The 15,778-nt window shown below is 49.9% G+C and overlaps 7 protein-coding genes across 7 annotated transcripts; 4 read left to right on the forward strand and 3 right to left on the reverse strand.

Moving 5' to 3' along the window:
- Positions 1–282: 282 nt before the first annotated feature.
- N7518_001824 (uncharacterized protein) lies at positions 283–1,992 on the forward strand (the record flags this gene model as incomplete). Its single annotated transcript, XM_057182752.1, has 1 exon — positions 283–1,992. The coding sequence occupies one exon, from the start codon at positions 283–285 to the stop codon at positions 1,990–1,992; it is 1,710 nt and encodes a 569-aa protein (XP_057044202.1).
- Positions 1,993–2,182: 190 nt separating this feature from the next.
- N7518_001825 (WD-repeat containing protein SWD2) lies at positions 2,183–3,398 on the reverse strand (the record flags this gene model as incomplete). The annotated part of the gene is made up of 3 exons (XM_057182753.1): positions 2,183–2,961; positions 3,012–3,237; positions 3,294–3,398. The coding sequence occupies 3 exons, from the start codon at positions 3,396–3,398 to the stop codon at positions 2,183–2,185; spliced, it is 1,110 nt and encodes a 369-aa protein (XP_057044203.1).
- Positions 3,399–3,901: 503 nt separating this feature from the next.
- Positions 3,902–5,129, forward strand: N7518_001826 (putative mitochondrial oxaloacetate transporter (Oac); the record flags this gene model as incomplete). The annotated part of the gene is made up of 5 exons (XM_057182754.1): positions 3,902–3,918; positions 3,983–4,057; positions 4,116–4,245; positions 4,309–4,980; positions 5,037–5,129. 5 exons carry the CDS (start codon positions 3,902–3,904, stop codon positions 5,127–5,129), a joined length of 987 nt encoding a protein of 328 aa, XP_057044204.1.
- A 1,560-nt stretch (positions 5,130–6,689) lies between these two features.
- On the forward strand, positions 6,690–8,143 carry N7518_001827 (ribonucleotide-diphosphate reductase subunit RNR2; the record flags this gene model as incomplete). The annotated part of the gene is made up of 4 exons (XM_057182755.1): positions 6,690–6,719; positions 6,805–7,044; positions 7,146–7,479; positions 7,536–8,143. The coding sequence occupies 4 exons, from the start codon at positions 6,690–6,692 to the stop codon at positions 8,141–8,143; spliced, it is 1,212 nt and encodes a 403-aa protein (XP_057044205.1).
- Positions 8,144–8,645: 502 nt separating this feature from the next.
- Positions 8,646–9,279, reverse strand: N7518_001828 (SRP9/SRP21 family protein; the record flags this gene model as incomplete). The annotated part of the gene is made up of 2 exons (XM_057182756.1): positions 8,646–9,074; positions 9,208–9,279. 2 exons carry the CDS (start codon positions 9,277–9,279, stop codon positions 8,646–8,648), a joined length of 501 nt encoding a protein of 166 aa, XP_057044206.1.
- Positions 9,280–9,959: 680 nt separating this feature from the next.
- Positions 9,960–10,709, forward strand: N7518_001829 (class I SAM-dependent methyltransferase; the record flags this gene model as incomplete). The annotated part of the gene is made up of 1 exon (XM_057182757.1): positions 9,960–10,709. The coding sequence occupies one exon, from the start codon at positions 9,960–9,962 to the stop codon at positions 10,707–10,709; it is 750 nt and encodes a 249-aa protein (XP_057044207.1).
- A 391-nt stretch (positions 10,710–11,100) lies between these two features.
- Positions 11,101–15,420, reverse strand: N7518_001830 (uncharacterized protein; the record flags this gene model as incomplete). Its single annotated transcript, XM_057182758.1, has 8 exons — positions 11,101–12,846; positions 12,906–13,467; positions 13,639–13,799; positions 13,947–14,095; positions 14,301–14,379; positions 14,750–14,849; positions 14,904–15,308; positions 15,371–15,420. Coding segments are annotated over 8 exons (3,252 nt in total), but the record flags the coding sequence as incomplete, so codon positions are not given.
- Positions 15,421–15,778: the final 358 nt, after the last annotated feature.

The following is a 15,778-nucleotide window of genomic DNA, read 5'->3' on the forward strand; positions in this document are numbered from 1 at the left end:
TTGAGGCTCTCGGGAGCCCCAGTCTCTCTCGTCCTGCAATATATAAATTGATTCATTTCAGTATGCCATAATTCCAAGCTGAAAAGGATCTTGAAATGTTTTGACTCCATAAGAACCGATAAAAGCAGTCTTATCGCACTTGCCCCACAAACCATCAAAACAACAGCTCCGACTCTCAAACAACACATACAACGACCTTAGCAGACGCCTCACCTGCATATGCAAGGCAATATCACCATCTTCAAACATCACATGCATATAGCCAGTGCCTAAGCACACACAATGGCATCCGAGACGCACCCCCACGTCCCCGCAAACCCATCCTCCATTTCCGACAAAGAAAGCGACAACGACAACGCAAGCACAGCCACCGCAAAGCCAGAACCCCAAACAACGGAACCCAACTCCAGGGCTAGCACGACCCTCTCAGCCCAGCTGAGCCAAGAATGTAACGACCTACTCTCCCAGATCGACACCTACCAATCCCTCCTTGCGACCACGCTGCGGAACCCACAGCTTGTCGAGGTGCGCCAATTCCGCTGCAGCGTAGCCTCCGAGCTGAGGATGCTGGAGAAGCTAGGACGGCAGATCGAGGAGGCGATTGGAGGGACAATCGCGGGACCGGAAACAAGTCGAATGGAAGATGGGGTGACGGGGTCGCGTGATCCTGATTTGGAAATGCGGCTTGTGCATGCGCTTCGCTCGTCCAATTTGCCGTTTTACCAGGCCGTCTGGAGGATCGCGAGCGGGTCTTGTTCTGGGTTGGTTGCGCTGGGTAAAAGGTTTTACTGGGATGGGGAGACGAAGGCGACAGAGAGGAAGAGTGCTAGAGGGAAGGGGAAGGGTGAGGGTGCTGCACAGCCAGAGAAGCAGCCTAACAAAGATAAGCGCAAGAGTGTGTTTGTGGATATTGTGGCTGACGATGGGGAGGAGTGGATCAAGGTGTCTACTGTCTCGGAGAGCCGGCTTTTGTTCGAGATGGCAAAGAAGGGCTGGGAGGGTGATAGTGATGATGATGAGTGGTCTGACGGAGGTAAAGGACGGACTATTTTGCAGAATTTTGATGAAGATGGGAATGAGGATGACGATGATGAGTTAGAGCTCATTAAGCTCGCCCGGGATTTAAAGAAGGCGTCTGATGCTACGCGCGTTAAATATAAACATCCTCGGCTACGGGTTGTTATACCTAAGATTGAAGAGGGAAGTGTTCCTGAAATTGATGCTGTCTTGAACGAGATGCGGAGCTATGGTATTCGGGTTGACTGCCAGGGGAATCTGCCAGCAGAGACTCGCACCGGGCTAGACCATCTGCTGCCTCAACCGTTCAAAAACTTCACTTCGACTCTGAATGTCGACTGCACTTTACTCCTTGCCTTGGTGTCTGACTTGTCTCATATCAAGGACATCCCGCCATCACCCCATTTCCATAGAGCCATCGTTCGACAAATCGAAGTTGAGCGGGAAAAACCACTGCTCACTTCTGAGCTTTGGCCGGCTATGGATGGTCGCGAGCTCGTATCCACGACAGAGGCTGCAGTGCGCTTCCGGGAAATTGTCGGAATCATTGGGACAGAGACGGAGAAGAGCCGGACTCGCATGTTGCTGGGAGATCCACCATACGAACAACTCGATCGTGAGGCTATTCTCCAGAAGTTTCAAGAATTGTCTGATTATCAGGTGCCCACAAATTGGAAAATACCCATCAAAGTGGTTGCAGCCCAGCCAGTCATTGACGCGGCCAAGACACAAGGTAGCCTTCATCCAGTGGTACATGAAGTTGGACAAGGCCTATCGGACATCAATCAGAGCGTGTTTTTGTACGGTTGGGTCACCGGTTTGACGACCATTTCCAGCAATCGCACAATTGACAAACAAATCGAGGCCACCGTTGAGGACAACAGGAAAGGCGATGATGACCTAAAAGGCCCTGACGTTTGGATCTGTGACACGGCACGAAGTTTGGTGGGCAAGGACAAAGATCGAAAAGTATAAGCATAGAGGTTCGGTCATCTGCTAGACGGTTGGGATAGAAGGCGCTTTTCTTGACCTTGACAATTTCTGAACATGGCGCCATTGTTCTGCTGGGCATCCAATCATGCAGTATATTTTATACAACGATTGGCTGAGAGTTTGAGAGAAAATCGGAGAACTTGGTCCTTTCCATCGCGCTATCAGATTTTTTTTACTTCTCTGAAGATTTGCCGTGGTCGTCAGGGACATAGAAGATGATTTCCTTGTCGGCACTGGCGATCATATTGTAACGCGGGTTGTATTCCACCATGGCCGCGCGATTTGGAGCAGACAACCTGGCCGAAGGCTGCAGTGTGATGGCCCCCCGGGAGATCTGTCCCAAGTCCCACACGAGCATGCCGTGCTGATCACCATTGCCTCCAATAACGTATCGACCGTCGGGAGTGAAACAAGCGTCGCCTTGTCCGAGCGGCTTGCCGGTCGTAGACACCGGTGCAGCACGACCAGATGATCCACTCTTGCCTTCTAGGAAAGCCTTGAGTGTACCATCAAAGGCATCTAGAATAAAGTGACCATGGTAGTCCGTTCCAAGCATCAAATATTTTCCATCATTGGAAAACTCCAATCGAGTCCATGCTCGTCCCCGTGTTGAGGGTGTGAATCTCTCCTCGTATTGTGCAAGGTCGAAGGTGGAGAAGGGCGACTTGTCAAAGTTGCGGAAGTCGTAAAGAAGGATTGAAGCTGTGGATTGAGAGGCGATTGCAATGACTGTACCCGAAGGGTCAAAGGCAGCAAGGTATGGTGTCGCAAGGTTGAGCTTTCCCTGCGGGTTCCTGGAATTCAGGTCCCACAATGTCACAGTATCGTCCTTGGAGCACGACATGAAGGCGTCGCTGGCCGGGGATTGAGCCAGACAAGTTACTTGGTCGTTATTGCCGGTGAAATATCGTATGTATCCCTCGTTGTGAAGATCCAGTAGCCGCAAATTATCTGTCAATGGTGAGCTGGGTAGCCAAAAGCAAAGGCATTCAGTCGCATACTATCAATCTTGGTACTCGCGTGAAGGACCTGGCGAGAGTGATGGGTGAATCGCGCAAGATGAACACCGTATTTCTTGCTGGCAACCGATTTATTGTATTTGCCCTCTTTCACGTCATAAACATGCATACTATCATCGTTCCCGGCTCCGATCAGAACGTCGCCCTGGTCATCAAAGTCCAAAGAGGTCACGTATTTGGACGGGTCTTTTTTACAAGGGTGGAACCCCTACAGAATAATGTTATCAGAATGGTGCCACAGTTCCAACATTCAATTGGACATACCTTGGATGGTCTGAAGGTGTCAATGATATCCGTGATTTTCTGCGACTTGAGGGTAGCTTGGGCGGGGGCCGGACCCTGCTGAGGTGTTGATTGGCTTTCAGCCATGGCGGTATGGTCAGTGAAGGGTCCTTAAGATATATTATATGAAGGAATTGCAGATTGCGAATAATAAGAGCTTGACGGGAACGTGAAAAAGAGGAAAAAACCACATAGAACTGATAAGCTCCAAATTGAAGCTCCGCGACTGGGTATTTTTGCGCGCCTCACCGCCTCGGCTGACATAATAATTCCGGGGCCGACGCCGGAGGCCCCAGGCTCAATTGACCAATGAGCGTTTCACCGAGTCCCAGTTCGCCGCATGTAAGCTTTTATGTCCACGGTTATCTCAGGGCGCGTCTTGACTCAACCTCTGCAATATCTGGCCCTAGGTGAAAATATTGTGCATTCGTTCATATTCCTCACCTATACTTCAAATTGCGACTTGGCTATACAGCCTCAATAAATTGCACATATCCCGTGGAATCTCCGCTACTGGCCGCATTTATTTTGTCCAGGTCCGATATTCCTCCGCTAACCGACAAATCTGCGCAAGTCACATATAAGGCGCTATGTCTACTACTGCGGGGTATGTTATGTCTAAGTATGGGATATATACAAAGCCTGCGCTAACAGCAATTGTGCTTAAACAGCGCGTTCATCGCAGGTGGCATTGCAGCATGCGGTGCAGTCACGGTCACCCATAGTTTCGAGACGGTTAAGATTCGGTTGGTTTCCTGATACTCCCGATATGCTACCATTATACTGACTATAATTGGTTCCAAGCCTTCAACTGCAGGGTGAATTGCAGAACAAAAATCAGGCAGTGAAGATGTACAAGGGCCCTTTACACGGCATCAAAGTCATTTTACAGAATGAAGGACCTCGGGGTCTGTTCCGAGGTATTGGATCTGCTGTATGTGATGTCCTCTCCAAATGGCATATAAAGGCGCATTGATCTAACATTCAGGTCATGTAGTATATCTACCAGGTCTTGCTTAACGGCTGCCGTCTGGGCTTCTACGAACCTATCCGCGCAAACCTCACAAATGCTATATACAAAGATCCCAAGGTCCAATCCCTCGGTGCCAATGTCGTTGCAGGAGCTGCTTCGGGTGTCATTGGTGCTGCAGCAGGGTCGCCTTTCTTCCTTGTGAAGACCCGTCTTCAGTCCTACTCGCCGTTCCTCCCCGTCGGCACCCAGCACAACTATAAAAACTCCTTTGATGGCCTTAGCAAGATCTACAAGAGCGAGGGTATTAGGGGCATCTACCGTGGTGTCGATGCTGCTATGATCCGCACCAGTTTCGGCAGTGCCGTGCAGCTCCCCACATATTTCTTTGCCAAGCGCCGTCTGACCCGCCACCTGGGCATGAAGGAGGGACCTGCTTTGCATCTGGCTAGTAGTGCAGCATCTGGCTTTGTTGTGTGCTGCTGCATGCACCCCCCGGTATGTCATCTTGAACATGGGGCTATATGTTCTTCGCTGACTTTCTTCGCTCTAGACACGATCATGGCTCGTATGTACAACCAGACAGGAAACCTGTACGGTGGTGTTTTTGATTGCTTGCTTAAGACTATCCGCACCGAGGGTCCACTTGCCATTTACAAGGGCTTCTTCGCCCATCTCGCCCGCATCCTTCCCCACACTGTAAGTGGCAGGAGTTGAGCCTTGCTTTGGTATCCATGTACTAACCCCACCTCTAGATCTTGACCCTGAGTCTGGCTGAGCAGACTAACAAGCTGATGCGCCGTGTCGAGAACCGGATCCTGCCCGACTCCTTCCGCGAGGGAATCTAAGCACCTTATGGGATATATTTTGAAGGGGTCTTCTTGCGAGACCCATTACCAGTGTATGCATTGCCTGGCTGGGGTTTCTTTTCGAATGTTCTGCGCCGCACAATTGCTTCTGACCGGGAATATACCTGGCGTTTGGTAGAGTAGCTGTTGATTTCAAAATTCGAAAGTCTGTACATATTGTTATTCGCATATTGCAAGCATTGGAAATTCCATTCGGGTATGTACCTTCGCATTATCTGATCCCCCACTGTTGGTTTCCCCGGCACAGATCGCGAAACACGAGAACGCGCTAGCACGTGGTGATGCAAGGCACCTCCCTGCTAGTACTCCCACTAGTCCACTAGTCTAGAGGTATGTGGGGTTGCCAGTGCATCCAGAGCTCAAACCTGGCAGGTGGAGATATCTTAATGGCACTTGCAAGGGATTACTCGCCACATTGCATTCGACCCTTGGGAACAGTGTCAATAAATATACCGTACAATATAGACAACTGTGGTCATTGTACTCAGTACTCCGATGATATTATACCAATGTGACTTGACCCTGTAAAATGGTCAAACAAAGACCCCTAACGTTAGCTGCCTAAGTGTGACGCAGCTAAGATGATCGGCACTTTCCTTTTCGGTCCACTCTAAGAAACTTCCCTATGGGGTAAAGGGTAAACGATCCTTCATTCCTGAGACTTGACAGGAGCGGCCACATCTTGCTCGCTTTGTTTGAAATGCTATGGACTACCTAGGCACATTATGTATCAAGTCGAGATTAACGCTTGAGAATAACCCTTGGAACATGTTAACAGGTACAGCAGATGGAACGCGTGTGTGGGGAGTTGAGCAAACCCTTACGCCATGAGAAATAAACTAAAAATTGGCGAATGACATGCTAATGCCAGGATCTAGACCAATAACCAAACCAATTAGATCCGTAAATCCGGATTGTTTTGCTAGTCGAGTCGCGTGTTTTTGTGCCCGAGTGGATTGTCTGGCTTATCTGATCGTGATCAATAGTGGGGACCGAAAATTGGAGACGCGTGGGAGTTGTTGATGTCTTATATGTAGGTTTATGAAGCTACATAAGTAGTGGCTGGATAGTGTTATATGGATTGGATATTCACTATTATGTATGTATCAGATTCGAGAAGGAGTGATATACAGATGTAGATAAGATCGGAATCTACAAACCTACAAACAAAGTACTACAAAATCTATATTCACATGCACAAGAATGGAGCTGGAATGGAGCTCGGCCAAGCTCGGCCAAGGACTATCCTTTCGGATGTCGCTGGGATCCAAGTGGCATGAGAAAGAAATCGCCCAAATAGGAAAGAAGGGCTGGGAAAAACACGCGCCGTGCATTACCTAAGCGGTGCGCGCAGTCACGTGCGACGTGACTTAGCACGTCGCGCTAAAGAGAAATCGGCAGTACTTAATCGAGTTTCTCTTCCCTCGTCCAACTCCAAAATTCCAATCCCACTATCAAGGCTTCTGTCTCATTCTTACCTGCTGCCTTTGTTCTCAATAATTGTTCTTGTGATATCACATTCCTCACATAATTGTTCCAATGGCCGCTCAAGTCACTCCCTCGAAACAGGTACGTGATGTTACGTCTCTTGCCTCTCGCCTCTCGCGTCGACGCGTCGTGAAGTTCGTTTGAGCTAACATTTGCTTTTTCTTAGGCTGCTTCCTCCCTCGAGAACCTCAAGATGAGCGATTCACCTATTAAGAAGCTCGACTTCCAGTCGACTGGCAAAGAGAACGCGCCCGCGTCTCTCAAGCCCGTCGATGCCCCCATTGAGAAGCCCACCGAGAAGGCTCTCGCGTCCAAGCCTCTGACCATCAAGGAGATGGAAGCGACAGAGCCCCTCCTCCAGGAGAACCCCCACCGTTTCGTCATGTTCCCTATCAAGTACCACGAGGTAAGTCACGTCGTCGACGCGTCCCACGCGTAGAGTGGATATCGACAAAGATGTCCTGCCACCGTGAACATTGAAGCTAACCGTATCCCTCATTTTCACAGATCTGGCAAATGTACAAGAAGGCCGAAGCTTCTTTCTGGACCGCCGAGGAGATCGATCTCTCCAAGGATCTTCACGACTGGCACAACCGCTTGAACGACGATGAGCGTTACTTCGTCTCCCACGTCCTCGCCTTCTTCGCCGCCTCCGACGGTATTGTCAACGAGAACCTTGTTGAGCGCTTCAGTGGAGAGGTTCAGATCCCCGAGGCCCGTTGCTTCTACGGCTTCCAGATCATGATGGAGAACATCCACTCTGAAACCTACTCTCTGCTCATCGATACCTACATCAAGGAGCCCAAGCAGCGTACCTACCTCTTCGATGCCATTGACACTAGTGAGTGCTTCTCCCGTTGACTTGATAGTTGTCCAATTGTCTAACCTGGCACTTAGTTCCCTGCATTGCTAAGAAGGCCAACTGGGCCCTCCGCTGGATCAACGACCGTGAGTCAACCTTCGCTTCGCGTCTGGTTGCCTTCGCCGCCGTGGAGGGTATCTTCTTCTCTGGCTCATTCGCCTCCATCTTCTGGCTGAAGAAGCGTGGCCTGATGCCTGGTCTCACTTTCTCCAACGAGCTGATCTCCCGTGATGAGGGTCTCCACACTGACTTTGCTTGTCTGCTGTTCTCCCACATGAACCACCGCCCTGACCCCAAGGTGGTTGAGGATATCATTGTCGAGGCTGTCGGAATCGAGCAGGAGTTCCTCACTGACGCTCTTCCCTGCGGCCTGCTTGGCATGAACGCCAAGCTGATGTGCGAGTACATTGAGTTCGTCGCTGACCGCCTGTTGGTGGCCCTCGGCAACAAGAAGTACTACAACGCTACCAACCCCTTCGACTTCATGGAGTCCATCTCCTTGGCCGGCAAGACCAACTTCTTCGAGAAGCGTGTCGGTGACTACCAGAAGGCTGGTGTCATGGCCAGCACCAAGCAGGAACTCAACGCTGAGGGCGAGAAGGTCTCAAACGACGGTGGTCTCAACTTCGATGAGGACTTCTAGATTAAGTCCTTGTCCCTTCCCTCTTGTGTTGTTTTATACCCTCTCCCCTTTCACGTGATATTATGCCGTTTTGTCTCTTATTGATTGATGTAATTCCTGTTTGAAGGCTCGCATGGGAATGGTGTTTCTTGTTTTTATTTTTCCTGGTCTATCCTGGGCTCTGGTGCCCATGGATGAATGGTGGATTCTCTGTATCTAGATCTTCGAATGACTCCAATGTGTCTTGATATATGTTTGTTTGTATATGTCATATAACATAATAATCCTCCTAAATATACGTTATCAATTGGCTAGTCCTATCCCATCCCTACTTCACACTCTATTGGAACTCCATTTATTTCACAAGACCGTCTGTGGATTTTGCCCTAACTCGAAGTTGGTATGTCATTCCCGATACCGAAAGACCTCAATCCTATATCTATGAATGCATCATAAAAAGTAACAAGCGAAAACAAGCATAAGAAACAAAGCAATGAATCTTATTCAAAGGAACCCAGTTAATTTACCGCTTCCCCTTCCCACCCTTCTTCTTCCCCTTCGCACTCTGTCCCTGCGCCTGCGGCTGCGCCTTACTAGCAACCGGCGGCGTCGCAACCTCCTCAGCAGGAGCATCGACCATATCCACATCCGCGCCGGCAGCAGGCACCGCAGCCGATAACCCCAAGCCCGCTACATCAGCACCGGCAGCCAGCTTGCCCAGACTCGTAATCAGACGGCCGACTTCCTGCGCCTTGTTTGTGCGGTAGTGCAGGCAGATTCCGGTGGTTGGGTTGAATGTTTTCAGCGTGAGGGTTGCGATTGGGGTTTGTGCGGGTGTGGTGGTGGAGGAAGCATCGGTGGCTTTGGCGTTTTTTCGGACTTGGGATTTGTGGGCGCGGATTACGTTTCCTCGTCGGTTTGTGGGGAAGTTGTATTTTGTTACTATCCGGGTCTGGGAGGTTTGGTTGTTAGTTAAATTTGGATTTAGATTGGGGTTTGCGGTTGGTGTTCATTGTTGCCCGCTGTGGGGGAACGCGGTGTGGAAGATTGGATGGTGGGTTGGGATGGGGGGTTCTGGTGCTTACTGTCTCTGGGTACGCTTGTAATAATTGCGCGGACTGTTCCAGGTAGGCCTGGGAGGTGGATAGGTAGGGCATTTTGGAGTAGTGGTGAGCGTCCGTAGAGCTCGTGGTTCTGAGGTTGAGGTGTGGTGGGATGCGCAGATTGGTGGGTGTCTCTCTTGGTGTCGCGGGAATGCTCAGGATGAGATGTCGCAATTAGAATGAAATATCCGCTGGGATTCAAGGCTCGGAAGATAAACTGGTTAGGAAGGTTGGTGGATGGAGAGAGTGTGGAGGTGTTATCGTTGTGCTGGCGGCTTTTTCCATGTCTTGGCATCAATACGGTTCACTCCGCAATTTATAGGAACCACTTTGACTAACTAACTAATTCTCTTTTATTAGTTATTCTATACTAATTGCATTACTTTAGATCTAATCAAATACGATTATTAGCTCTAAACGAGAGCTATCAACCACATCTACTTCATTAGGCTCAGCCAATTTCCGAAGATAGAAGCTTGTCTCTCATACTCCGTACACCATTCTGTATTGAGTAGCTTACCCTCGAATGTAAGCGTCTAAGTGAGGTGACTGACCGCGACAAACCAGAGATCACGCAATTTCTGCCAAGCCTTACATGGAATATGCGAACCACTCGTCCTGTTGTGCTAGAGAATGCGTTTCTCTTCTCTATTATTACATCCCCCACGAAGCTCAACAAGGCACGGAGCAAATCAGCTTGAAACCGTCGACTCTACACGATAGATAATCGGCTCATGTCACAAAATGCCTACGACGAGCCTGTGTTCTTTGCAGGCTATAGTGAGCTGCCTCGCTCGCAGCAAGGCCTTAACGGCGCATTAGAGTGGCCGTTGTTGAGGGACCTCGTGGGCAATGTGCAAGGATACCAAGTGCTCGACCTTGGATGTGGTTTTGGGTGGTTTTCTCGGTGGGCACAAGAGAACGGAGCTCAAAAAGTCCACGGGATCGATATCTCTCGGAACATGCTTGAGCGGGCAAAGACTTTGACTATACATCCCGCAGTCACATACAGTATCGGCGACCTTGATACGATCGAGTTGGAAAAGGACTTATATGACTTGATCTACAGCTCCCTGGCTTTCCACCATCTCCAAAATCTGAAGGAGCTCATTGGACAGGTCTACGATGGATTGAAAGCCGGCGGGCATTTCGTCTTCTCGGTTGAACATCCCATCTTCACAGCCCCTATTATTGCACCGGCTTGGACTGAAAGTGCTGGTCGAACAGCGGCATGGGCTGTAGACTCGTACGCTGAAGAAGGGCTTCGCAAGAGGGACTGGCTTGGGATGGAAGTCTTCAAACAACATCGCACGGTGGACACATATATATCATTGCTTCTGGGCACTGGATTCATTTTGACGGCAGTCAAAGAGTGGATGCCGACTAGCGAGTATATTAAAGACCATCCTGAGTGGAAAAGGGAGCGACATCGTCCACTTTTCCTTGTGATTGGTGCACGAAAGCCTAAGGGAGCCCAAACTTGATTCGATTCCGGACCGACGGTCAAATTCTTTATAAGGGCTTGGTTCGCAGTCTAGGTTGGGAATGCGTGGGAGAATGCGAGAAACTCCCATACTTGGACAACTATACAATATGCCATTTCCACATCTCATCTTCCATTGCATCTGGTACTGTACATACCCTGCTATCAAGGCCTAAGAACTATACACATTAAACACATATCGACATCACAAATACGTAAAACAAAATATCAACACACCCATCCTCCAATCCTCCAATAGAATGCCAAACAAAACGCCAAAACCTACCATACATCCCAGAAAATCATAGATCGTACATTCGTAGATCGTAGATCATACATGCATCACGTCACATACATCGAAAAACAAAGAAAAGAAGAAAGAAAAGAAAAGCTCAAGAAATGGGCCGGTGGCACTCCGAACAAATCAGCTTCTGTTTCCCATCCCTCCCCTTAACACTGCGGAAACTCGTCCCACGACAGTTTTCACATTTGAGCACGTCTTCCTCTCCATCACCCATCGAAGAGGAATAGTTACTGCTCAAAATACTACCTCCTGAAGTACTCAGCCTGCGCTCATGCGACGGGATTCGATTCGGACTGAGCAAGTCACTCGGTTTCCGGGACTGCATGGCCAGTGCATCGTGCGTGATCTTGTTCCAGTACGCGTAGCTGCGGTCACCCTGTATCCAGAGTGGGTTGTCTTGTGAATCAGTCGCGGCTAGGTCTGCCGGGGCGAATTTCAAGTGGGGTTGGGGTGGTGGTTGCGGCTTAGAGTTTGAGGCGTTTGCATGGCTGACGTCTTCGCTTGTGCGATTGCTGTCGGGGTGTGGTCGGCCTGGTGATGGGGGTAGAGATGTAGTGAAGATGGACAGTGATTCGTTCCGGCTGAGGCTTGAAGGCCGGGGCGATGCTAGTCTGGAAAGGGATGGGCGGTTCTGGGGGGATGGGGTACGGGTTCGGAAGTCGGTGCGGGAGCCATCTGTGCTGGAGCGGCCGTGGCGGACGACGGAGTTGCGCCATGAGACGATGCGCTCGGATGGAGTTTTGTGGGAGGATTCCTTTCCGATTGAGGAGGCGATGCTACGGCGTGCAGAGTTGGAGCGTCTTAGGATCCGTCGTGAGATGGTGGAGTTGGCGTTCCAATTCTCGAAGCGTCGTTTTTGATACGCGCAGTCTTGCCGGAGGACTTTGATCTTGCCGGAGTAGTCGGCAATCACGATTATCTCTCCGTCTGGATGCTTGGATCGTGCGAGGTACGAGGGTGAGGCGTGGGCCATTTTGCTGATGATGGATAGGCGAGGTGCTGATTCAGAGCGTTTATGGGATTTCTTTGAAAAGTCTGTTGACTCCGGACCAATTAGGGCTACCGGGGGCGGATTGCAGATGTCGTAGATTGGGTCTTCTGATAGCGCCAGGACCTCTTTCGTTTGGTTGGGTGCCATTATTGCAGCTGTTACCATGGCAGACTGTGTCTCGAATATCTCCACAGCCTGCTTTTCAGAATCCTGTTGCACAGACCCAACTGGCCACACGTATGCCCTGCGATCCTCACTCCCACATATGATGTACTTGCCATCATTGGTGAATGAAGCTCTAATTTGGCTGCAGGTGTTCTCGTTGCCGCGGAATTTAGCCTGCAACGACCGATCATTGAAGTCGTACAGCCTGATGCGGGAGTCGTTGCTAGTAACCAGTAACTTGATATCACCATCGTCATCATCCTTGGGGTTGTCCTTGGGAACCATGATCGTATCGACTCCAGTGATTTTACTACCTTTGGCGTTGCGTCCACGGGCCGATCGTACATGAATCTGGGCTGATACCTTTAGGCCCTCAGTGTCATAGATGTTAAGCATGCCATTCAAACATCCGGCAATGGAGTATCGGCCGTCTGGAGTGAATGCCACAGCAGTAATCATATCAGGCACAGTAGTCACAAATGCCACGCTCTTATCGGGTATACTCCAGAGTCGCAGTTTCGTATCGAGAGATCCAGCGAGGAAAAAGCGGTCGTCACGCGGGTGGAATTGGATCGAAGTCACAAAGTCACTGTGCTGAAAACAGCAGAGACATTCCGGTCGAGAGATATGCCACAGTCGCACTGTTTTGTCCATTGACGAGGAAAGAATGAAGTTATTCTAGCACACACGTCAGCATGGACGCTTCCCATCGTGTTGAATGTTTTGAGCATGCATACTTTACTCCAGCTCAGGTCTAAGATACTTCCCGTGTGTCCCTCATACACCTGAGCGGGCTCCGGCTGGAACACAGGTGCCTTCAGGCCGGAATCGTCTTGTGCGTCTACGGGTGTTGCCTTTTCGTGCTCATTGGCATCCTCGCGCTCCTCTGGTGTAGCGATAACTGTCCACACTCGGACCTTCCGGTCTTGACCAGCGGCCGCGAGATATTTACCATCTTTAGAGAATACGAGTGCCCAGACGGCCCTTCCGGTGTTGTCACCATTCTGTGGCAAGGCCGAGGACGTAGATATCCGTCTATCTGCGGGTTTGGGCGATGGGCCGCTGCCCTCCAGTTCCTGTGCTAGAAACACGCGGTCGAACGTCTTCTCTTTTTTGTACTGGGCTCGCACCTTCAGATATTTAGACGGAGCAGGGTGTCGAGGTATGAATCCAATTGGATGATGTGAGGTGTCCATGGACATGCGGGGCGTTTCAGATTCCGAGGTCTCATCTTCTACCTCCAACAACTGATCTTTTTTCTTGCCTCCGATGATTCGGCTGAGGAAGGAGACACCTTTTCTGTAGTTGAGAAGAGCAAACCACGGGTCAGTCGCTGGTAATATCACGTATATTGTTGCGGCGAGAATCCTGGGGGGAGGCGAAAAGAGACTCCCGGCACACAAGTGTCGGCGACACAGGCCGTCGGGCGTAACTTGTGTTTCCAAGGCATGGCAAAGTCTAAAAACTCACTTCTTCTCTCTGGGATGTTTCGAGGTAGGCAATGCATCTCCTCGTATCGGGCTTCGGTCTCCCTGGCCGTACTCGGAGCCCACAGCCTCTGCTTCGTATGACGCTTTTCCCAGTAACTTCAGGGGAATGGACTTTTGGGTATTGGTGCGTTGGATAATGTGCTATAACGACAGAGCACGGCCCTCCTGTCAGCTTGGCTGCATCTTCGTATCTGCATCTCCGATGCGGGTTGCACAAAGCAAACAAGCACATGATCGGTCCGGAAGTATTGGCCAATTCGGTGTGGCAAGTCTCCTGTGAGAGCTTACCTGCGATAGCGGATCTATAGCACTTGACTCGGTCCTCTCGTGCGGGGAATTCAAGGTCGAATGAGAGCCACCAATGACTGCGCGTTTGGTATTTCGAACATCGTGCAGACTATGAGTTGAGCCCGAGGGGACATCCGATGTGGCCGAGGCTGGCAGTTCTGTCAGCGTCTTTCCATAAGATTTTTCTGTTCTTTTTCGCGCATTGGAGTTCTCCAGACAGGGACCGAATATAGAGTTTGGCCAAGTCTGGAGATTCAAGATCCAACTCTCAAGATCCAACTCTCAAGATCCAACTCTCAAGATTCAACTCTCAAGATTCAAGTCTCGATATTCAAATTGCAAAATCCCACTTACCGGGAAACGTCGAGTTTCCGGGGCTCAAATCGGCTATCGCGGGGGTCGTCGCGACTCGGAGTTGTAGATTGTTGCTTCCCTCCGCCATGTGTTCAGTCGCATGAGGGGTATCAGGTAATATACAAATGCAGATGTATGTTCACAGAGACTTGCGATTAACAAAAGAGAGAAAGAAAAGGAAGTAAAGCGGCAACGACCGGATAGCGCTGGATGACATCAAATTCGGGGAGATGGGGTGGAGACCTGGACCCTCCAGGGTTTGCTTAATTGCTTAATGAGAATGTTAAATGGAGAAGATGACAGTTAAGAGTATGGAATAGAGAATTGAGAATAGTAATTATATTAAATGCGCGATTGAATCTTTCTCACACGGTCCTTTGCAATATCACACATACCCTTCAAAGTCAGTACATACATCCATAGTAAGTAACTCGATAAGAGGACATTACCTGAATGGTCTCTTCAATCTCTTTCTCCGCATTAGCCCGGTCAATGCGCTCGCGCATCTCGACCATAATCACGTCGCGATTGCGCCCATTGACGAACGTGCTATACATCTCCAGTCAACATGTATAGATCACTGCGCAAGAAACATGGACCTACACAAATCGCAACCCCGGGAATTTCTCCTCGTATTCCGCATTGAGTGCTCGTAATTGCTCCGCTTGTTCCTCGGCGCCTTCGTTCAATTGGGCCTGTTCCTTTTTGCTCAGCTCGCTCAGATGTTCCGGATTGGCTGGGGCTCGGCCAAGACGTGGATGCGACCCCAAAATGCCAAACAGTACGTCTCGGTCGGTAGGTGAATTTGCGGCTGAGAGTGCCGACATGCGACCTCCTACCGCATCGATGAGGGTGGTGTATGAAGAGAAGGTCTGGTTGGCCAGCACGGGAATCATCAGTCGGTGGAGCTCTGGAGAGGGTTCGAAGAGGGTATCGAGCACCCGAAGCTGGGCCTCTTGGGGTAGGGAGGGGATCGTCGATAGCGGGGGAGTTCGGCCATGGTGGTTTCTATGAGGATATGTATGAATATGAAGAAGGGAATGTACGATTAAGTATAAAAGAGATCGTACCCGCTTTCGGAGGACGCCGAGGCGGAGAACAGCGGGAATAGTCGATGTATCCTATAGATGTGTACATGTGAGCTATGGAGACTGTAACTGTTTGATTGTTTAACCGTTTGACTATTTATATCTTAGTGTGTTTCATATGTTGAGTTTAACATTGGACACATCGCATTCCTTGAACACCCAATCATTCCAACAAATCCACCGTATACATCTACCTAATCAACAACTTCACTCTATTGAAACCTGATACATTATTATATTACGCCAATCAAAGGTGGAGCCCAATTGAGAACATGTTCCCCCTGAGACCAGTTCGCCTAAACCAACTTTGTTTTTATGAAACAGCCGAATCTGCACCTCTGGCCTTGATTGGGCACATCGCGATCTGAAGATCCGATCCCAAGTCAACTC

Source organism: Penicillium psychrosexuale (assembly GCF_028828465.1).
Source record: "Penicillium psychrosexuale strain IBT 29551 chromosome Unknown utg000002l, whole genome shotgun sequence".
Lineage (NCBI taxonomy): Eukaryota > Fungi > Ascomycota > Eurotiomycetes > Eurotiales > Aspergillaceae > Penicillium > Penicillium psychrosexuale.